Source organism: Chlorocebus sabaeus, chromosome 20, assembly GCF_047675955.1.
Source record: "Chlorocebus sabaeus isolate Y175 chromosome 20, mChlSab1.0.hap1, whole genome shotgun sequence".
In the NCBI taxonomy this organism is placed as follows: domain Eukaryota; kingdom Metazoa; phylum Chordata; class Mammalia; order Primates; family Cercopithecidae; genus Chlorocebus; species Chlorocebus sabaeus.
The window spans coordinates 42,072,454-42,095,670 of NC_132923.1; the positions used below are offsets into that span (position 1 = coordinate 42,072,454).

General features: G+C 42.9%; 1 protein-coding gene across 2 annotated transcripts; it reads left to right on the forward strand.

The window, feature by feature from the left end:
* Window positions 1-10,179: 10,179 nt before the first annotated feature.
* F3 (coagulation factor III, tissue factor) lies at window positions 10,180-22,575 on the forward strand. 2 transcript variants are annotated; one of them, XM_007977899.3, is made up of 6 exons: window positions 10,180-10,401; window positions 11,569-11,680; window positions 15,730-15,929; window positions 18,671-18,849; window positions 19,456-19,618; window positions 21,281-22,575. In XM_007977899.3, the coding sequence occupies exons 1-6, from the start codon at window positions 10,302-10,304 to the stop codon at window positions 21,415-21,417; spliced, it is 891 nt and encodes a 296-aa protein (XP_007976090.2). In that variant the 5' UTR covers window positions 10,180-10,301; the 3' UTR covers window positions 21,418-22,575. The 2 variants fall into 2 exon arrangements, with proteins under 2 accessions (XP_007976090.2, XP_037859186.1); XM_038003258.2 differs by lacking the exon at window positions 19,456-19,618 and having other exon boundaries at window positions 21,281-21,423.
* Window positions 22,576-23,217: the final 642 nt, after the last annotated feature.

Sequence of the window (23,217 nt, forward strand, 5' to 3'; positions counted from 1 at the left end):
AAACTGCTTCGTGCCTTACTCTCTCACCTGTCCCTATTTAGTTCTCTCCTCCCCAAAGCCCTTCCCAGAACAGCACATCCCTGCTGAGTACGGAAAGTGATGAACACTGATAGCAGGTGCAGAGCCTGTCATGCAACCCATTTTCACCCAGTCATCTCCTTTGGGCATCACCTACCCTGTCTGGGTGTGTGATTGCCCTACCCGTGTGCCTGGTGAGATTGTCCACCCCTGAGAGCTGAGCATTCACTGGGTGCCGACTGTATGGACGAGTCTTAGTGATGATGGACAGTGCTAAGACCACAGTAACCATAATTACTGCATGTGTCAATGCTGAACTAAAGCAAACAGATCCACAAACAAATGGCCTCTAATATCTGAGTCAATTCCTGTGAAAAGAAACAATCAGTCTGGTTTTGGTGTTAAACTCTCACAACCAGTTTATATCTGGAAATACTGGATGCTTTGAACAACGTCAGTTTGGAAAGTAGGTTCACAGAAACTATGAACTACAATTATTAGAAGCAGATAAATGTCAATTAAAACTTTAAAATAAAATTAGAAATAGTAATTATTCAATATAACTGGCATAGGTCAGCTATGATAATCAACTCTGGCCCAAATGTTCAAGTCTTTAAGTAGCAAATCATAAAATATGAGATCCAGACCACAGGCCCATTGCCCCATTTTTACAGAGAGTACAGCTAAACCCCAGGAAAAACAAATGGCTAGACACATATGAGCAGCATGCATTCACATTTCCTTCCCTTCGTGGAAGGCGTGTGTGCCACTTTTCCATGCTTATATTTCATTTTAAGACGTCAGCTATTTCACATGGCCTCAAACCTCAGTGTGCTTTGCTCCTGGATTAACTGAACCATTTAACTAAAGGCTTAACTTGTTCCTAATCTTCTCTTTGAAATGCTGACTGGAGAATATTTATTTAGTGCTCTGCCCAACAGGTCACGAGCACATAAGAAAGCCAAGAGCCAGCATGCACACTTCTCTAGCAACAAGAAAGGCCTGGATCAGATATCTGGGGATCAGATTTTCAGGAGGCCCACATTGGATACAGCATACAAAAGGCAGAGACCAAAGCAGGGCCAGACATCAGATACTATCAAGAAAGAATGTAGCAGCTGGAGCTGAAACTGCAATGGAGGAAGAAGTTCTCTTTGGTAATTTAGAATGGGTGGAATTCTCTGTGAAACAGAACCACAGAGATAGCAGCTCTGGCACACCTATTGTTATTGTAACTCATCCCTGTATGAGACTGTGAGAAACCATTCCTACCCTACTCAGCTAAAAAGTAGCTGGGACTCAGAATCTGTTGGTATTTCTTGTTATCACCGGGGTAATAGCTCCAGTTATAGCATGACCTTTCTGCCCTATAAAGACAGAAGCAAAATGACTTTCTCACGTATGGGTCCCAAGCTCTCCTTTACCATTCATGGGATATTAGGAGAGAGCTGGTGGGTGTTTGTGGTTCATGCCTACACAATCAATTCCAAACCCTCTTCATTATAAAAATAAAATTATCCCCACCTTCCCCAACAGCTCCCTAACACACACACACACACACACCACACACACACACACAAGCACCGTCTCAATCAGCTACCATTGCACCCATGGGTTTTTTCCTTAATGGCTGCTTGTAATGATTATTGTAACCTGATTGCCAAATGATAAAGATGTTTCTGATAGGAGGGAGGAAAAGGGCACAAGGTGATTTTTCCCGGGATCAGCCTCAGTCGTGGGTTCTGCAGATGCCGACATTTTTCTAGGTGACACCCAGGCACTGGTATCACCTAACCTTGTCCCAGAGGCAGGCTCTGAAGCTGGTACCAGGCAACCTAGATTAGATTTGGGGAAGTGACTGATCACAGAGGAGTCAGGTCAGAGTGGAGACCACCCTACATCCCACAGGAGGGAGCTCATCTGCAGAGGCTCCCTATGGGACTCTCAAGTAGGGAGAAATCACTGCACAAATAGTCCAGGGAAATAGAAGTGACTGCACAACAAATTCCAGCCTGAGCCTGGATGTCTGTATCACAGTGATAAACACGACATTAATTCATAGGCGAGAAAAGGGCCGTGGAATGGCTGATAGATAAGCGAAAGTGATTATGGACTAATCTAACTCATCAGCTCAATGATGCCGTAAGCAAGAAGTAGGTCAGAAAAGGCTTTCCTAACATTTATGAGTTGTAATCATGACCCATGTTTTTTTAATAAATAATAAGATGCTGAGGAGCATTTATCTCATATTGTCAGGGTAAATAAGCCATTTTCAGAGATAGCTTCCTTTTTCCTGTTTTGGAGAGGAAAGCAATCTAGATGTGAATGAAATGAGTTGGAAACAAAGCAAAAGAAAGATCCCTTTGTTCTTGACTTGGGCCAGGTTTCGGCTTAGTTTTCTTTTGGAAAGTCCCCATATTTTGAAGCCAGGTGCGTCATAGAGGGTCAACTTCACCAGGTAGAGAATACAGGGGAAAGAGGAAAAAGGGACTTGAATCAGTGCAGTGGTTTTCACTGAACTTTCATGGGAAGTATGCATGCGTTAGTGTCATGACTGAGGAGAGGCCACATAGTATCACAGGTTGTGGATGTGCACCTTGCAGCTCCACTATTTGTGTTCAAATCCCAGTTCAGCCATTTCCCAGCTGTGCAACTTTGGGCAAGTTATTCAACCTCTCTGGGCTTCAGGTAGCCTATCTGTAAAATGTATAGTTCCACCTACCTCTCATAAGGTTGTTGTGAGCATTAAGTAAGTTAATACCTATAAGATGCTAAGATGCTAGAACAATATTTTTTGGCCATTTCACTGGCAGCAAGTAATAGACTGGTACTGAGATCACTGGATATTCCCAAATGATCATTTGCTTTTCCATTGACACCATGACATCAGCTAAGAAGAAATAAAAGACAAAACAAAGCCATTTTGCAGATTTTCTGAATTCTCAGAAAGGTTTTGTCATAACCATAACCATGACATAACCTGTCAGAACCATGTCAGGTCTATGTCTTTGTTAGCATCCATTTTTGGGGGGGTGGGGGGGAAAGTGCTTGATTGTAGCATCTAAGCATGTAGAGGTACTGGCCTTTGGTGGAAAACCAAGGCAGACACATTCCTGCCTGCATGACGATAGGCTAGAGCAGAAGACACAGACATTGTGTGCAACCTCAGTATAGGGTGATGAAAACTTTTGTGAAAGGAAAAATCAACGTGGCAAACTTCATGTCATCTTATTTTAAGAAATTGCCATGGCCACCCTAATTTTCAGCAATCACCACCCTGATCAGTCAGCAGCTAACGACATCAAGACAAGACCCTTCACCACCAAAGAAAGTACAACTTGCTGAAGGCTCAGGTGATTCTTAGTGTTTTTTTTTAGCAATAAAGTATTGTTAAATTAAGGTCTGTACTTTTTCAGACATAATGCTGTTATATACTTTGTAGACTATGGTGTAGTATAAACATAACTTTTACATGTGCTAGGAAACCAAAAAGTTTGTGTGAGTTGCTTTCTTGTGATACTTGGTTTATTGCCATGGTCTGGAATTGAATCTTCATTATCTCCAGAGTCTACCTATAACTGGTTTTCTGCTCACTCTCAGTGGCCATGACCTCCTCTTTCTTACTAAATCTCTCCTCCTCCTCTCTGTTGTTCCTCTGTGGTCCAGTTTGCTATGGTCTGATGTTGGTTTCCTCCTAAAATCCATACATTGGAACCTAATGCCCAATGTGATCGTATTAAAAGGTGGGGCCTTTTATGCAGTGATGCATGAGGCCCTGCTCTCATGCATGGGATTTGTGCCCTTATAAAGGAGGTTAAAGGGAGCTGCCTTGTCCCTTCTACCATGGGGATACAACAACAAGTTTCCAGCTATGAATCAAAGAGTGAGCCCTTGCCAGACACCAAATCTTCCAGTGCCTTCATCTTGGACTTTCCAGCTGCCAGAACTGTTATTTCTGTTACTTATAAATTACCCAATCTATTTTGTTAGAGCAGACTAAATGGACTAAGACACAGCTTAAATACTACTTTCCTCTAGGCAACCTTCTCTCATCACCCCAGTGAGAACCAAACTCTCTCTGTAGAGGTCCTGAACATCTTCTATATCTTTAAACAAAGCTTTATGAATACAGAGGACCTACTGTGTGCCAGGTACTGTTCCTAGCACTGTAGATACCTCTAATGATAAAGCAGTCTCTTCCAGCGCAGGGCTCCCAATCTACTAGCAAGAGATGTGGCACTATATCCCACATCACTCCCGCCACTTTCCCCTGTGGAAGCTTATGTATTTGTCTCCTCTCCCTGACTAGTTGCAAGACATTTTACCAAAGGGTCTCATAGTTCCTGATACACTGTCCTGTACATAGTAATCCCTCAATAAGTATTGATTAACCCATATAAGGCAGGATCTTGGTTAACAAATCCATTATGAATGGAGATGCAAAGTAAACACTATTCTTAAAATAAGGTTCAGGTCTAAGATCAATCGTTTTAATTTGATCATTTTAATAGCTGTCTCCATAGTACATGTCCTGTATCTTAGTCCATTCAGGCTGCCATAACAAAAAATACCATAGTTCAACTGGCTTAAACAAACATAGATTTATTTCTCACAGTTCTGGAGGCTGGGAAGTCCAAGATCAAGTTTCCAGCAGATATGGTTCAGCTTCCTGAATCATCTTCTTGCTATGTCCTCACACGGCGGGGAGGAAGACGAAGCTCTTTTATAAGGGCACTAACCCCATTCACAAAGGCTCCATCCTCAACCAAATCACCTACTTGTGGCTCCACCTCCTAACACCATCACATTGGAGGTTAGGATTTCAACATACGGATTTGTTTGGGGGGGTGTGAGGGGACACAAACAATGAGCCTAAAGCAACCTGTTATTCCCCTTATGGCAGGGAATACAAGTATTTGATTTATAACCATGAGAATAGAAGTAGTTGATTTAGAACTGTGAGATGCTAAAATGTTGTAACATAAAGAGTAATGATGGTTTAGGATGACAATTACAACTAGTCAAACGTTATAAACATGTTTCCAGTGTGAAAATAACTTTGCTAACTAAGGAATTACCTCTGTCTTGAGAGCGCTGCTTGAATGTGGAGTTGGAATAATAGGATGGAACATCACCATCAAAGGCAGCAAGGGATTGGAAGGGTTATAGGCTCAAAATTTGGAGCATCTGTTAACTAGGCTATAAAATGTCAACAAACAAACATAAAGATAACAATGAAACACCTTGCACACATGCTTTTAAGCTGATTGTTTTACGTATTTTTTTCTTCACCGGAGGAATCTCCTAGTTGGTTATCTTTTTCTGCTAGACTTGTCCTTTTATAAAGTTGTCTTTCTTGTTGCGCTTCATGTTTTTTCCATATTCAAAACTTTGAGAGTTCATCAACACATTCAAACTGACGGAGAATGTATATTTTAAACCTGTAAGTCGTTTTTTCAGTTAAAGATACCTATTTGATGAACTGATCATGACACAACTATATCTTTTTGGGGGGAGGACAGAATGAAATTTGTAAATAAACAACACTGTTAAGATTGTTTTATATCCAATTCACATACTGACAGAAAATCATTCAAACCATAAAATCTGCCGGGCGCGGTGGTTCACACCTGTAATCCCGGCACTTTGGGAGCCATAGGCAGGCGGATCACCTGAGGTCGGGAGTTCAAGATCAGCCTGACCAACATGGAGAAACCGGTCTGGACTAAAAATACAAAATTAACCAGGCATGGTGGTGCGTGCCTGTAATCCTAGCTACTCGGGAGACTGAGGCCAGAGAATCACTTGAACCCGGGAGGTGGAGTTGCAGTGAGCCGAGATTGCACCATTGCACTACAGCCTGGGCAACAAGAGCGAAATTTCATCTCAAAAAGCAAACAAACAAACATAAAATCTGGACATAAGTAGGAATGAGGATATGTTTAACAGGAAAGGGACTTCTTTGTTTTACTCTATACATCCAGAATCTAGCAAAGAACCCAGTATCTGGTGGACATTCAAGCAATTGTTGAATGAATGAATTTCTGTTCATCAAATTTAGTGCATTTGTCAGGTATAAAGAGTTACAGAAATGAGGAATTAAGAGATGCTTAAGTAAATGATACCATATACACAATTTTAAGTCACATAAATACTATACTAATAAGAACATAGGTTAAGGGTTTTCATTTTAAATGACTTTTTGCTACTAAAATAATACAATTCATATTTATGATTTATCTATTTTGTCACGATTCTATGTAGATAATAAAAATAATATTTACTGTTCATCAAAATAAAAGTTGACAGGTAGTTTGATAAGCTTTAAGTTTGTAAAAATAGATGTCTGCTGAAAATACCAATCCCAGTCTAAGACTTGAATTGGAAAGTTTTTCTCTAAAGTTATATTTTTCAGAATACTGGCGCAATGTGATAATTCATTTAGTAAAGCTTCCTGTAAGCTATTCTGGACAGTTGATAGAAGTATTTTGAATGACCAGGATAATAGATTTTATCATACTGACTTTCAACTATTTAATTTTTATCTAAATGAACTGTTGAACTAGTATATCGCTATTTTCACAAAATGCATAATCATGACTGCCAATTTTCCCATGACTAACTATACCCTGCCAGATGTTTCTTAGGTTCTGCTGAGTCACTTTTTTCCTTTTCCTCCAGAACTCTGTGTTCCTACTAACTCCTAATTCCCTCTGGCCTTTTCTCATACTTTGCCTTTTACCTGAATTTTGGGTAAAATGGTTTCATTGCTCTTTTTACCATTTCACATGCATAAAATAAGTTTCTCTGAATTATTCTCAATTCTGCTTGCTATCATATATCTTAACCTGCGTCTTCCCTGGGAAATAGATATTTTGAGGAATTTGTTTTAAAAAGTTATTCAGCCTTTGTATGCAAGAAAAACTATCAACAACCTCATCACATGATGAAGTATATTCTGAATCACCGTAGAATCTAGTCTTTTGGAAAAATGCTAGCTAGTTTCCAAACTTCTGCATCTGGTTTCTGCTTCTCAGCTCTCTCTCCTCCTGGTGAGATTTTCTGGTGGTGCAGAGATAGTTAATCACTGATTAGACTGCTAGAGCTTGCTGTCGAGTGGTGCCTTCCCAGTCATGATGGATTTGTATTTTCTTACCAATCTCAGCATTATGAAACACTCACTGCCTGGCTCCTAGAAAGAGAGTTTTCAGTGACAGATTTCATCTCTTGAACACCAGTGAAATATTTGGCTGCACGCATAGTTTCATAAAGTATTCATTGACTCAAAAGGTATTAAGCGCCTATTATGTGCTGATAATTGTGGAAAGGGTTGAGAGAGGAAAAAAAACAGACAAAAAACCCAATCCAACAGGAAAGATTAACAGGTAAACACACAAGTGAGATTAAGTAAAGTTTTCAAGGAAATTGAGTCGGTAAAATTGGCAGCAAGTACTATAAAAGCACAGTGGAAGGGCTGAAACATCTCCGCAGTCATTTTCAGACTTCTCATCAACCACATTTCATCACCGGTTATGCAAAGGGAACTCAAACTCTTCTACATGTCTCCTTGTCTGTTTATTTCAAGGACTAACCATCAGGATATTTCTGCCTAAGAACAATGAGTTCCCCAAACTGCAAGTATTTTCTATACTTTGTGTGCAGTTTCTGTGCAGTTTTGTACTTTTGTGCAGTTTTCGTACATGCAGAACATTTTCGAGTGCTTATGGATGGATTAATTAATCACTCATTTGATGGATTTACCACCCGGTCTTACTTTCCTTCATTGGGAGTAGGAGAAAGCCTGGTGATGGAAGGAAAGCCCCTGGGGTCAGAAGACCAGATCTGCACTGCATGGTTAGGCAAGCCAGTTTACTCAGATCAGCCGGCCACAGGGTCCTCATCCGTAAAAGAGTGTCTGTGAGGTCCTCTCCCACCCTCTGACATCCTAAAATCTAATCGGAAAAGGACTGGTCAAGCCAGAGAGATTATCGTTATAGTTTAGTAACTTTTTGAACTTCTCAGAGCCTCCAAGATAGATCATGGAGGAGGGAGTTGGTAACTGCTAAGCTTGACTTTACTGGCAGGAGTAAAAAAATTGTGTTAAGGTTAGGGAATAATTTTAACAATCAATTTGTTCTTGTGAACACATTTCAACAGTGAAATTTTAGATATGTACTTTTTATAATCAACTGCTGTTTGGCACCATTAAAAAACAGATCTGGCCACAGTTAGATCAGTCAGGGATAAGCATTTCACAATGAAATATTATTTACCATGTTTTCTTCCTCCCTCTTCTTGAAAATAGTAATGATTTTAAGATTTTAAAATCTTGAATAACATAATTCTGTACTTCCTAAAAAGCCTGTGCAGACACCCAACGAATTCTTCTGTTTCCTGTCTGACAATTTTAATGGATATACAAAATAAATATTCATCTAATTTGTCAATATTTAAGGCACATTTTATATCAAAATCCAATGGTAAACATTTTTCTTATCAAATGGCTGATCTTGACATTGTTTAAAACCCTATATGATTTCAGAAAAGTCAGTGACTCCAAGTGGAATTGCAACAGTTTCTTGGGTCTTGTAACCAACCTGAGGTGTAACTATTTCTCTTTAGCTACCTTCAATCCCAGAGAGCAAAGAATCCCATCCCAGGTGGAGCTGAAGATCTCTTAGGGAAAATGACTCAGGCTAGAGTCTACATGAAAAGAGGCTTGCACGGCTTAGTTTTGCAAATATAAATTTTGTGGGTTTCAGAGCTGGCAGAGAGCTCAAAGAGGAAACCAGCAGGGGCAACTTTCTGCTTGGAGGAAGGAAAGTCCACAAGGGCTAAACCTGGATGTGCTATTTCAGTTCAGGCAAAGGGGGAAAATTAAAATTTTGCACTGTTTTATTCTGTTAAAACAAGTGGTTCGGCAAGCTATATGAAATACTTATTTAGTATGCACTAAAATGCAAGACTGACTTCCCTGGGGAAACGTGGGAAAGAAAGAGAGAGGAAACAAACAATTCTTACACTAAGAATTCTCCAGTCGTGTCTTGCAGGCAATATAGAGTAATAATAATAAAAACGACAGGAGATCCTTTGACAGGATGGCTTAAAATGCCACTCAATAGAATAAGAGTTGTTCTCATGCCTGGCAACTTTACAGCAAAGCCCAGAAGGAGAAGCCAGAAAATAATTTAGAAAAACCAAAGCTTAAAACCAGTGACACACAAGTCTGGTTACATTTTTCAATTTCATTTTTGGTTTCTCTGCATTTGGGTGGAACTCAGTCCCACAGATGTCTCCTTCCATGTGAGAACCATCCTCTCTGGAACCACAGAGCTGCAGATGTCACGCTGGAATTCTCCCAGAGGCAAACTGCCAGATGTGAGGCTGCTCTTCCTCAGTCACTATCTCTGGTGGTCGTACCGGGCGGTGCCTGGGTCAACTAACGCTCAGACCTGTGAGCCGAGCAGGTCACATCGTGGCTGACTCCGGCATTCTCACCGCCTTTCTCCTGTGCGACCCACTAAGGGCCCCGCGAGGTGGGCAGGCCAGGTATTCTTGACCCTCGTGGGGTAGAAGAAGCCATCGTGGCTGGGAGAGCGCCCTGCTCACCGCCACACGTTTACTTCGCTGCAGGTCCCGAGCCTCAGCCCCAGGTGGGCAAAGCGCCTGGGAAATGCCCTCCGCTGCCCGAGCGGAGCCCAGAGCCCGTGCTTTCTATTAAAGGTTGTAGATGCCGCCGCTCCCACTTTATCACCAAATGGAAGGGAAGAATCCTTCCAAGGCGCCCTCCCTTTCCTGCCATAGACCTGCAGCCCACCTAAGCTGCACGTCGGAGTCGCGGGCCTGGGTGAATCCGGGGGCCTTGGGGGACCCGGGCCCCCGCCGCACCTAGACCCGCCTGCGTCCCCCAGGGCAGCTCCGCGCTTGGCAGCGCGGTTGAATCACTGGGGTGAGTCACCCCTTGCAGGGTCCCGGAGTTTCCTACCGGGAGGAGGCGGGGCAGGGGTGTGGACTCGCCGGGGGCCGCCCACCGCGACGGCGAGTGACCCAGGCCGGGGGCGGGGAGTCAGGAGGAGCGGCGGGGGCGGGCGCCGGGGGCGGGCAGAGGCGCGGGAAAGCTGGCTGCCTGCCCTTTATAGCGCGCGGGGCACCGGCTCACCTAGACTCCGGGCTCCCGGCACCCCCTAGCACTCCCTCTGGCCGGCCCAGGGCGTCTGCAGCCCAACCTCCCCAGCCTCCGGGGCGCCACGGAACCCGCTCGATATCGCGGTCAACTCGTAGACATGGAGACCCCTGCCTGGCCCCGGGTCCTGCGCCCCGAGACCGCAGTCGCTCGGACGCTCCTGCTCGGCTGGGTCTTCGCCCAGGTGGCCGGCGCTTCAGGTGAGTGGCACTGGCCCCTGGAAGCCCGGGGCGCGCCACACGCAGGAGGGAGGAGACAGTCCCGGCTGGCAGCGGGCTCGTCCTGGTTCCCTGGGGCGCCCATGTTGCCCCCCGCGCCTATGGGACTCGGCTGCGTTCACCCAGCCGGGCTTGAATGAACCCAGTCCCTTGGGCGCCGGCGGGAGTTGCAGGGAGGGAGTTGGCGCCCCAGACCCCGCTGCCCCTTCTGCTAGAGAGTTTTGCTCTGGGTGTCCAAGTAACTGGACTGTTGTTGCATAAGCGGACTTTTGGCTCCCGCTTTAACTCGGGGGAAAGGGCTTCCCAGTGATTTGCGACCTTCAGTATAATAGAACTTGGGCTTGCGTCTGCACGTGTTGGCGTGCAGAGGTTTGGATATTATCTTTCATTATATGTGCATCTTCCCTTAATAAAGAGCGTCCCTGGTCTTTTCCTGGCCATCTTTGTTCTAGATTTGGGTAGAGGCAATCCAAACGGGCTGGATTGCTGCTTAGATTGGAGCAGGTACAAGGTTGTGCATGCCCCGTATTTCTACGCGGTGTTCGGTACGGCGTAGAGACTGGGACCTGCTGCGTACTGGCAAAGCACACCTTCATAATAAATTATCCTGATCCAATACAGCCGACGGCGTGACAGGCCACACGAACATGGGTCTCCGTGGAAGTTTCAGGATAGAGACATTTCAGATAAAAATGGAAAAAGTGAAGTTTGGCTTTTTTCATTTGTATGCAGTCCTAACTCTTGTCACACGTGTGGGATTTGCCTTTTTTCCATAACTTACTGAAAACCCTTCCTGGCGGGCTGAACCTGACTCTTCCTGAGCTGAGTCCTGGACTGGCACACTGATGGCTCTGGGCTCTTCCTGGTCAAGTTATAACAAGGCTTTGCCCATGAATAATTTCAAACGAAAATGTCAAGATCCTTGCCGGTGTCCTGGGATTACAAGGTGAATCTTGTCATGAAGAAATTCTAGGTCTAGAAAAAATTTGAAGATTCTTTTTCTCTTGATAATTCACTAATGAAGCTTTTGTTGCTGAAAAATAAAAAGTGAGGTTTATGGTGATGTCAGGTGGTAAGGTGTTTTATACATCAACACAGTCGAGTGCTGACAAGTGCATGTAATAATAGCTGTTTCTCTGTTGCTTAAAGGCACTACAAATACTGTGGCAGCATATAATTTAACTTGGAAATCAACTAATTTCAAGACAATTTTGGAGTGGGAACCCAAACCCATCAATCAAGTCTACACTGTTCAAATAAGGTAAGCTAGGTACAAAAAAAGAAAATTAAGCGTTTTGATGTTTCTACTCTCCTATGCTGAACATTAATGTTCTTAAAGCTGATTACTGGATGAAATTATTTAACAGATGACAAAGAAGAAGGGATTCATGGCAATTCGCTGGCCAGTGTCATACTCTATTAGGCCTGCAACATTTCCAGACCTTAAACAGATAAAACATTTTAATTGTTTTTGGAAATGATGGGAGAGTTCCTAAGTGAAGTATAAACTGTGGATAGGTGAACCTTCTTGAGTAGGCACTGAAGTGTGCTTTGGGTCATGATAGATTAGTTGATCTCATCTAAACATTGATGTCTTTTTCTGTTGCTGTCTAGACTGTGAACCATGCCTAACACCTTAGGGAAGAGGTGGGGAGGAATCCCAATGTATGCATTGCCCTTAAGCAGTGTTTGATTCATTCATCTTTGGACTCCCTGAATCGAAATTTGGTAGTATACATGATCTCAGTGGAGGAGGCCAAATGTGTGACTCACGGAGCCTGGCAGAGCAGAAATACTCCGCTGTCTGTACCCTCTGGGTCTGGGGTGGCTCTGCTTCTTGGTGCCTCAACTCTGATTGGCAGCTGTCCCCAGGAGCCGATAATTTAGCATATTCAATCTAAAGGTTATGTCTTTCTTGATGGTTTTCACCATATTCTTGGCAAGTTTTTGGTTTTTGAAATGTTCTAGGAGGCTTGGTAGAGATCTTTTGAAATAGAGAATAGCTGTTGTGGAAATTATTTTATTGCTAATTATGTAAAGGTACAAAAGTAGCACCAGCTAAAACGAAAGGTATTTTGTTGTTCTGTTTTGTTTTAGCTTGTGCCAGGCTTTTTACAGCATTAGGAATGCAACTTCTAGATACGATGGATATTTTAAGTGAATGTTCTTGTTTTTCAAAATGAACTTCATGATAGCAGTTGCCAAACCAGCAGGGAGAACTTGCCTGCAAATGTGCATGCATGTGTGGATATGTGTGGGGGCGCGGAGAGAAAGACGAAGGAATTTCATGACCTGAAATAATGATTACAGTTCTGGTCAAACTTGTCAATTCAGACTTCACCAATTGAGAATTAGTAATTAATTTCTCTGATACGGGCCTGCAGTTTACCTTGGTAAACACTTTCCTTCTAGATGGTAAAAATTAGATTTTGAGAGGAATGCTTACCTCCTAAATATATTCAATCTAATATTTGAGGGACATGTGGGAATATATTTATGATTCACCTGCTTTTTAAACATAAGCCTTTGTTAACTGTAAGTTCTTGAACTTTATAAGGCTGCTGTTATTTAAATGAGCACAGCTCCTGATCTGCAAACATCAGAGTGCAGGGCTACAGCTTGGGGGATGCCAGCCGGCTCAGGGTGGTCCTGGGGACTGGACAATCCCTTGCTGCTGTGCTGGAGGGCCTGGGAGCTTTTCATCAGCCTGCACCTGAAGTGTGCACTCTTCTTACCCACCCCAGGAATAAATGAGATTCCTGGTTAAAAAGGACCAGAGCAGTCATTTTTACAGATGAGGAAACTGTTGCTCTGGAAAGTGAGGGATATATTCATGACTACGCTGATGGTAAGTGCCCATGTCAGGTCTGGAACCAAGGTCTACCCAGTATCCACACACCCCTTAGGTGGCTCTGCTACAGTCTGATGGGAGGCCGCAAAGCAGGAGGAAGAAGGAAAGCCTTGCCCACTGAATCTCCTCGGTGGGGCTTCCTCCCTGCCTTTTTTCCCTCCCTACAGTTAGCATTTTTAGCAGCTGCCCCTCTTCCCTCCCCACTGCTCTCACTACTGCAGCCTGGCTCCAGCCGCCGGACACTACCGCTGTGCAGAAGCCCCTACTTTGAGCTCCAACTGCATTTTTCACCTTTGCTAACAGTTTTCAGTGGTGGTTGGGAAATGTTATTGGCTTAAGCCTTAGCACAAACCATCACCTGTGATATTCATTCCATAGAAATGTTCTGAATTCTAAAGCTGAATTTACAAAGCTTCCGGAAAACAACCTGCAACCAAATTAGTGACTGAATTTTTTAGTCAACTCAGAATTCCAAATCAGAGGGTTTTGCAATGCCTGAAGGAACCTTGGAGGCTTTTAAAGTGTTAATGCTATTAATGGCATTCAGAGAGATTTTCTACAGAACTGTCCCTTCATTACCTGTTTACACAGTTACTGCTTACCATGGTACTGTGTAAATCCTTGTGCTAAATTTTGCTGTAGAGTACGTGGTCCCTACTGTGAGCTGGGAGGAACCAAATACTGTATCTCTATGGTACATAGAAAGCCCTAGGAGACTTTCTCCTGTTATCTGAACAACTATTTGCTGTAGTGATAAAAAGGAAACAGTGTAGTCTCATTTGCTTTTTGAAATGGAAATGATATAATAAAACACATTTTGGTCATTCTGGAACAAAATAGCCTCTCTCCTTTTATCACATAAAATTAAATAAATAGAAATCAAAATATTTCAATATCAATCTTAGTTTGTGCACTTTAGGATAAAGAATGTGTTTACCCAAATCCTTTTGGCCTGGTTACTTAGTTCAGATTTTAAAGAAAATATATTTATGGCTTTTATGTGTGAATTTAGACAATGGAATTCACATGGTGCCTCGTTTTCCTCAAGATTATGTATTAATTCAACCTGTAAATACAAACCATCTAATAGTCAGCGAGACCCTACAGCCCTGTTGCTTGACAGAGCGCACAAGGGCACGCACCCCTCGTACCAGGCCAACTGTGTTCATATTAACAGCATCATGGAGGAACTCATGCTGGGGGACAGGGGAGGGAGATGTAAATGCTCAGCAGGGAGATCTGGAGATTCCTGGAGCAGGTGGAGTTGGGACCTGGCCTTGAACGATGGGTCTGCCTCTGGTAGTCAGGAATGCCAAAGGGAAGAGCAGCATAACTGTCACTTTCTATGGGACAGAAGTGTGTGAATCAAGTTGCAGTGACACTTCACTTATTATTTTGGTCATTTAGAAGAATTTCATTTTAGAAGTCCTTTAAATCATTTACCCTTCAATGACATCTCACAAAAGAACGATCTGTCTTTAGTTTTTTAGTTTCAGACTTTGTTAGACAGATACTACCTGTACTGTCATTCTGTAATCTTGGTTGGGATGGATTCGCATCTTGCAAAAGCAAGGGAGGCATGTAGTATAATGGGGCAAACAGACCCAGCTCTGCCACTGGTTAGGTATGTGACCTTCTGCAAGTTGCTTAGTGTCTGTGAGCTTCAATGTCCTCACGGATAAGAAAGATCCAATACCTTCTTGGAAGGATTATATCAAATGAAGTAACATGAGTAAACGGTCCAGTAGAGTACCTGGCATATAGTGGAGTCAATGAATGATTAATAATAGCATTAATAGTGGTCATGAGAGAATATATGTATAACATGTTATTATGTAGACTATTTTACATAGAATATAGAACGTTATATAACAAACAATGTAATCTGATATAATAAGTAGACTATAGTAAACAACCTCACTTTGTCTCAGTTGCCTCCTCTTGATGGAAAACTGCTCTTTCTGCCCTGTAACCGTGACAGAGCATCTACATTCTAAGAAAGATATTTAACAAAATGGTTAAGAGTACAGATCCACGAGTCAAATAGCTATCTGGTTCAAAGTCCAGCTGTCTGATTTTGAGCTAGTCACCCAATCTCACTTTGTCTCAGTTGCCTCATTTGTAAAAACAGGGCAAATTACAGAGCCATCCCCTGGGTTGCTATGAGGACTCAAACATGCATCCCAAGTGCTCAGTGTTGCTAGGTATGATGACTCACACCTGTAAATTCAGCACTTTGGGAGGCCAAAACAGAAGGATCAGCCTGGGCAACATAGCAAGACCCCATCTCTACAAAACAATGTTTAAAAAAAAGCAAAGTGCTTGCACAGTAACTGCATCATTAGTGATCATAGGGCTCCTGATGTTAGCACAGAACGCCACAGCCAGGAAGCAGTCTGTCTCATTGAGTGCAAATTGTAATGTTCCATTTATTTTTCTTCCTTCTTTTCTTTCTTTAGTACTAAGTCAGGGGATTGGAAAAGCAAATGCTTTTACACAGCAGACACAGAGTGTGACCTCACTGACGAGATTGTGAAGGATGTGAAGCAGACGTACTTGGCACGGGTCTTCTCCTACCCGGCAGGGCATGTGGAGAGCACAGGTTCTACTGAGGAGCCTCCATATGAGAACTCCCCAGAGTTCACACCTTACCTGGAGAGTAAGTCGCTTGGGCTGTACCACTGTTCATTCTTGTTATAAATGTCTGAATATTCTTGTGATCTTATACCTTTAGGGACTACTAAATTAAAAATATTTACTATTTTTTTCTTGGAAACTGGTATGTAACACAGCCCTCTTCACACATTCCAGATGTGGTAGGAGGTTCACAGAATATGAACTTTGGAGCTGATGACAGTGTCATCAAGTAACTTTCTCCCCGAGTCTGTCCCCAGACCCTGTTACGGTCCTCAGTAACCAGCTGAATGTGTGTTGGGAGAGGACAGGCCAGGGAAGGGGGTAGGGATAGGAAATCCACCAAGGCCGGGCTTTTAGCTTTTCCCTATATGTATCATATATCCTGATTTTTCTGTCCCATTATCATACCAAAAATCCCAGTTGAGGATTTTTCCCAAATGGTCATAAATACATGAGGAAAGTCCGTGGCTTCCCTCTGAGCCCATCGTTAGCCTAATTATGCTGACCTTTTCCAATCACTTGGCCGTGATTTGAGTTCCATGATGTGCCAGCACCTGCCCAGCCATCGGCCTGTCACCTTCGTTCTGCTTTTGGGAAGGTGAACTACTTTCCTCCTCAGCCTTTGCCCCTGTAAGCTGGCCCTAGGAGCCAGTAAGAGAATGAAGAGAATTCCTGTCAGGTAGGAGATTTAAATTCTTTTGCCACAACTGTGGCTCTGATCTAGGCATTTCAGATAAACGCGTGTAGCACATTGAGTAGAGTGACATGAGCTTCTCTTGTAGGGCCAGCTGGTTAGAATGAAGGTGTTGTGTTAGTGTTAGGCCCAGCGAGAGAACAGTTTCTCAAGGTAGGAAAGGTGCGGAGAAGGGGTGGACAGACAACCAACCAACCATCCTCCTCTGCTATCTACTTTGAGGGTTGAAATAGGGGGCCTGACCCTAGGTGAATGTGACTGCCTTCCCAGAGCCCCCATTCGCAAAACCCTCCAGACCCCTGGGTGCTTCTGCCTGTGTCTCTTGTGGCATCAGGCAAGAATGTAGCGGCGTCAGCAGTCCCTCTGGTGACTGCGGCATGGTTGACATTCATTTCCCCCCTAGTTAATGGCATCCTCCTGATTCTCTTTTATATTAATAGTTCTTGAGTTTTTTTGTAAGCTACTTCAAATCCTTTGTTGGTGCAAGATAGAAAATATTTTATATGTTTGTTTTGCATGTGCACATGCATATTTGGCCTGTGAATTGATGTTTTCCTGTCATTTAACCAAAGCATATGAGATAATTGAGCCATTGTAGAGACCCAGTGGTTAAATCGGCTTCTCGAGGTACCAAGGACATTTCCTGGGCTTTCTCATAGCCCTACATTTCTTTGGACCTAAAATGTTGTAGTTTATGCTACCACCCTGTTCAATATAGTTGTCACTAGCCACATGTGGCTGTTGACCACTTGAAATATGGCTAATGCTGTAAGTATAAAGTATACACTGGAACTTAAGAAGTATAGAATATCTCAAAAATTTTTAATATTGATTACATGTTAAAATGATTATATTCCAGATATATGCGGTTGACTCAAGCAATGCATGGCTGAGAGGCACCGACTCCCTGTGCAGTTGAAAATCCGAGTATAACTTTTAACTCCCCAAAAACTTAACTACTGATAGCCTGTGTATTAGTTGACCGTTGACTGGAGCCTTACCAATAAGATAAACAGTCAATTAACACATATTTTATATGTTACGTGCATTATATACTGTATTCTTACAATAAAGTAAGCTAGAGGAAAGAAAATGTTATTAAGAAAATTATAAGGAAGAGAGGCTGGGCATGGTGGCTCACGCCTGTAATCTCAGCACTTTGGGATGCTAAGGCGGGTGGATTACTTGAGGTCAGGAGTTCAAGACCAGCCTGGCCAACATGGTGGAACCCCATCTCTACTAAAAATACAAAAATTAGCTGGGCATGGTTGTGGGTGCCTGTAATCCCAGTTACTCGGGAGGCTGAGGCAGGAGAATCACTTCAACCCAGGTGGAGGAGGTTGCAATGAACTGAGATTGTGCCACTGCACTCCAGCCTGGGTGACAGAACTAGACTCTGTCAAAAAAAAAAAAAAAAAAAAAAAAAGGAAGGAAGGAAGAAAGAAAGAGAGAGAGAGAGAAAGAAAGAAAAAGAAAGAAAGAAAGAAAGAAAAGACGATTATAAGGAAGACAAAATATATTCACTATTAATTAAGCAGAAGTGGATCATCATAAAGGTGTTCATCCTCATCATCTTCATGTTGAGTAGGCTGAGGGGGAGGGGGAAGAGGAGAAGGAGGAGGAGGAAGAGGAGGAAGAGGAGGGCCATGGCAGGAGAAGAGGTGGAGGAGGTAGAAGGAGGCAGGCACACTTGGTGTAACTTTTATTGAAAAAAATTTGCATATAAATGGATCCACAGAGTTCAAACCCATGTTGTTCAGGGGTCAACTGTCCTTGGTTAAATAAAATGTATTATGAAAACTAATTTCACCTGTTCCTTTTTACTTTTTCTAATGTGACTACCAGAAAATTTAAAATGATATCTGAGGCTCCATTGTCTTCCCCTTGGGCAGCACTGCCACAGAATGTCTTAGGATTCAGCTCCGGGCCGCCACGCCTGCTTCTCTCAGGGAGCTGGTTCTATGTAGATGTTTTATGAGAGATAATTAAGTTGTCAGTTATGAAAATGAAACAGGATTTGACTTTGTACAGAATTCTTTGGTTCTAACCAAGCTCATTTCCTTTGTCAGCAAACCTCGGACAGCCGACAATTCAGAGTTTTGAACAAGTGGGAACAAAAGTGAATGTGACAGTACAAGATGAATGGACTTTAGTCAGAAGGAACGACACTTTCCTAAGCCTCCGGGATGTTTTTGGCAAGGACTTAATTTACACACTCTATTATTGGAAATCTTCAAGTTCGGGAAAGGTGAGCATTTTTTAATTTGTTTTTATGACCTATTTTAAATTGTGGATACTTGGGTTTTACAGCCCATTTCTTCCCCAATTCAAAAATAGCAGAACAGGGTTGTTGAAAAGGTGGTAGAGTAGAAGGGGGAGCACCCACTGTGGGGAGGGATGGACAACAGGCCTGGTCTTACCTGTGACTCTCCATTACCTTGTGACTCTGGGCAGGGCCCCCTCAGAGCCCCAGGTTCCTCAGTCAACCGCTGGATCAGGCCATCTCTAAAGGTCCCCACACTCACATTTCTCCCTCTATTGAGGATCCCAGGCACAAAATGTGTTTTTTGTTCAATGCATAATACTCCCTTCCTTTTTCTTTTACTGCAGATATCTTCTAAAGGGGCTAAATAGGGCTCAATATGCCTAAATTGGATCTTCTCAGTCTTGGAAAAGGCATTATTAGCAGTGGTCAGGGGAAACTGATTAGCGAAGTCACTTCTAATCCTTCACGTGTCAGCTATGTTCATGTACGCTTTGCTTAGAACCTAGGTTTTTACTTCTGCAGTGACTTAAGGAAGGGGAAAGAATTGACTCTGAGCCCAGATGAATTAAGAACTCTATCTTTTTACAGAAAACAGCCAAAACAAACACTAATGAGTTTTTGATTGATGTGGATAAAGGAGAAAACTACTGTTTCAGTGTTCAAGCAGTGATTCCCTCCCGAAGAACAGCTAACCGGAAGAGTACAGACAGCCCCGTTGAGTGTATGGGCCACAAGAAAGGGGAATTCAGAGGTGAGTGGCTCTGCCAGCCATTTGCGTGGGGGTGTGAGTGCCTCCTGGAGGAGTAGCTCCACCCTCAGGGCTCGGATGTACTTCCTTGGTTAAATATTCAGGAAGACAAACTGCCTGGAGGTTTTTTTGTTGTTGCTTGTTTTGGTTTTGATTTTGCTCTTGGTCCTCTTAAGATTTTGGACATTTAGAAATGCTTCTGTGTTGTTTGAGCCCTTGTGTTAGCAAGGGTTTTCTTGAGCACCTACCATGTGCTAAGCCCTCTGCTGAACCCTGGATACACAAACTATGTTTAGGATTTAGCATCAAGTCACAGATTTCCCTGGGCATTTTTTCATGCTTAAATTCTAATTCTGGGGTAGCTTCTGGACCAGCTGCAGCAGGACCCGGTAGACATTTGTGAGTACCCTCTGTCGCCACAGAGACTATAGAGTCTAACCCATCAAGGGAAGGGATTGAGTATATCAGATATACCCACATGCATGTGTGCATATGGCTGACACGTGTGTGTCCACGTGTGTGCAGATGTTGGGAGCTCAGGCACATTGTTCGGGGAACGATTCCTAACCGGAAGTGCTGTGGGCATTTAGACGTGCCTTATGGGGAAAGTATTCTGAGTACTTTCAGTGAAGAAAAGAGTCAGGGGATAGAAACGATGGCTTATGCAGGGTGTGGTCGCTCACACCTGTAGTCCCAGCACTTTGGGAGGCCCAGGCTGGCAAATCTCTTGAGGTCAGGAGTTTGGGACCAGCCTGGCCAACATGATAAAACTCCGGCTCTACTAAAAATACATAAAGTAGCTGGGCATGGTTGCACGTGTCTGTAGTTCCAGCTACTCAGGAGGGTGAGGCAGGAGAATTGCTTGAATCTAGGAGGCGGAGGCTGAAGTGAGCTGAGATTGCATCACTGCACTCCAGTCTGGGTGACAGAGCGAGACTCCATCTCAAAAAAAAAAAAAAAAAGAAAAGAAATGATGGCCTAGCTCCAGGTGAAGATGAGATTTGAACATTTTAAAACACGTTAAATAAACTGTTCTCTCCTGTTTATTGCCACTGATGGGAGAGGTTTCTCTTTGCCTCTGGTCCTGCTTCCCTCTGGGCCATCCTACCCACAGCCTTCAGTCATTGTCCTAAAGCCTGGCTCTAATTCCAGTGCCTCTCCTTTTGTGCACACACACACTTCTCTGCTTCCTTGGCCCTTCTCTATCTTGGAGAGGCATTTCAAATGCCCCTTCCAGCAGGAAGCCTTCCTACTGCACCAACTAGTTACTATCTCTTCTTCACCCGAATCCTGGTAGCACTTTGGATATCCCACTTTGCACTTAGGGTTCACCTTCTACTATAATCATTGCCATCAATCTCGGCATCGTTTTTAGGCACTTCTTTCCAGCTGTTGTTCTTACCTCCAACTACATATCTTTTCTGGACTGCACATTATTCAGTTTATTAAATGCCCATTAAATGTGTTTAGCATTGTCAATTACTCTGAAACGTTCAGGGTTTGACAAATTCTTTCCTAATCTAAGTGTGGTGGAAAGAGTGAAAGAAAGAAATTTCAAATTGCACAAAAATAGGATGGTGTAATTTGGGGTTATGCCCTCAATTTTGCCCACTGATAAATGGGATTTGAGCTCACCAATTTGACTAGATGCCCTTTATTTTTCAGAAATATTCTATATCATTGGAGCTGTGGTATTTGTGGTCATCATCCTTGTCATCATCCTGGCTATATCTCTACACAAGTGTAGAAAGGCAAGAGTGGGGCGGAGCTGGAAGGAGAACTCCCCACTGAATGTTGCATAAAGGAAGCACCGTTGGAGCTACTGCACATGCTGTATTGCACTGTGACCGAGAACTTTTAAGAGAATAGAATACATGGAAACACAAATGAGTATTTCGGAGTATGAAGACCATGGAGTTCAAAAAAAGCTCTTGATATGACCTATTATTACCATTAGCATTCTGGTTTTGACATCAGCATTAGTCACTTTGAAATGTAACGAATGGTACTACAACCAATTCCAAGTTTTAATTTTAACACTATGGCACCTTTTGCACATAACATGCTTTAGATTATATATTCCACACTCAAGGAGTAACCAGGTCATCCAAGCAAAAACAAATGAGAAAATGCCTTAAAAAATCCTGGGTGGACTTTTGAAAAGCTTTTTTTCTTTTTTCTTTTTTTTTTTTTTTTTGAGATAGAGTTTCGCTCTGTTGCCCAGGCTGGAGTGCAGTGGCATGATCTCGACTCACTGCACCCTCCGTCTCTTGGGTTCAAGCAATTCTCTGCCTCAGTCTCCTGAGTAACTGGGATTACAGGCACCCGCCACCACGCCCAGCTAATTTTTGTATTTTTAGTAGAGATGGGGTTTCACCATCTCGACCAGGCTGGTCTTGAATTCCTGACCTCAAGTGATCCACCCGCCTCGGCCTCCCAAAGTGCTAGGATTACAGGCGTGAACCACTGTGCCCAGCCAAAAAGCTTTTGAGAGGCTGACTTCAATCCATGTAGGAAAGTAAAATGGAAATTGGGTGAATTTCTAGGACTTTTCTAACATATATCTGTAATATAGTGTTTAGGTTCTTTTTTTTTTTCAGGAATACATTTGGAAATTCAAAACAATCGGCAGACTTTGTATGAATATGTTAAGTGCGGGAGACGTCAGTATTCTGGGCACCTTCCTAATATGCTTTACAGTCTGCACTTTAACTGACTGAAGTGGCATTAAACATTTGAGAGCTAACTCTATTTTTATAAGACTACTATACAAACTACAGAGTTTATGATTTAAGGTACTCAAAGCTTCTATGGTTGACATTGTATATATAATTTTTTAAAGGGTTTTCTATATGGGGATTTCCTATTTATATAGGTAATATTGTTCTATTTGTATATATTGAGATAATTTATTTAATATACTTTTATATAAATAAAGGTGACTGGGAATTGTTACTGTTGTACTTATTCGATCTTCCATTTATTATTTATGTATGATTTGGTGTTTGTATTAGCTCTACTACAGTAAATGACCAAAATTGTCAGTGGCTTATAACAACGTATCTTTTTCACTTATAATACATTTTGGTGACTGTAGGCTGACTGCACCTCTTCTCACTGTCTTCTCATTCTAGCATGCAAACCAATGGAGAAGCCCCTAATTAGGTTAGGGCAGAGGGAAAAACAAAAAACTGGTAGAAACCGGCAACCACAGCTTCAAGCTTGAAGCCCATCTCCTACTCTTCTGTTCTGTACGGGCCCATTGTCACTTCTGTTCACATGCTGCTGCCCCAAGCAAGTGACCAAGCCTGACAATACTTTGCCTACTGGAGTCACCACAAGGCACATGACAGGGGGCAGGGATGTGGTCTTACAGGGAAGGGAAAAAGATAATGCTCTCTACTGCAGACTTGGAGAGATTTCTTTCCATTGGCAGTAGTTTGACTAATTGGAGATGAGAAAAAAAGAAATAGGCTGGGCGCGGTGGCTCAAGCCTGTAATCCCAGCACTTTGGGAGGCCGAGATGGGCGGATCACGAGGTCAGGAGATCGAGACCATCCTGGCTAACACGGTGAAACCCCGTCTCTACTAAAAAATACAAA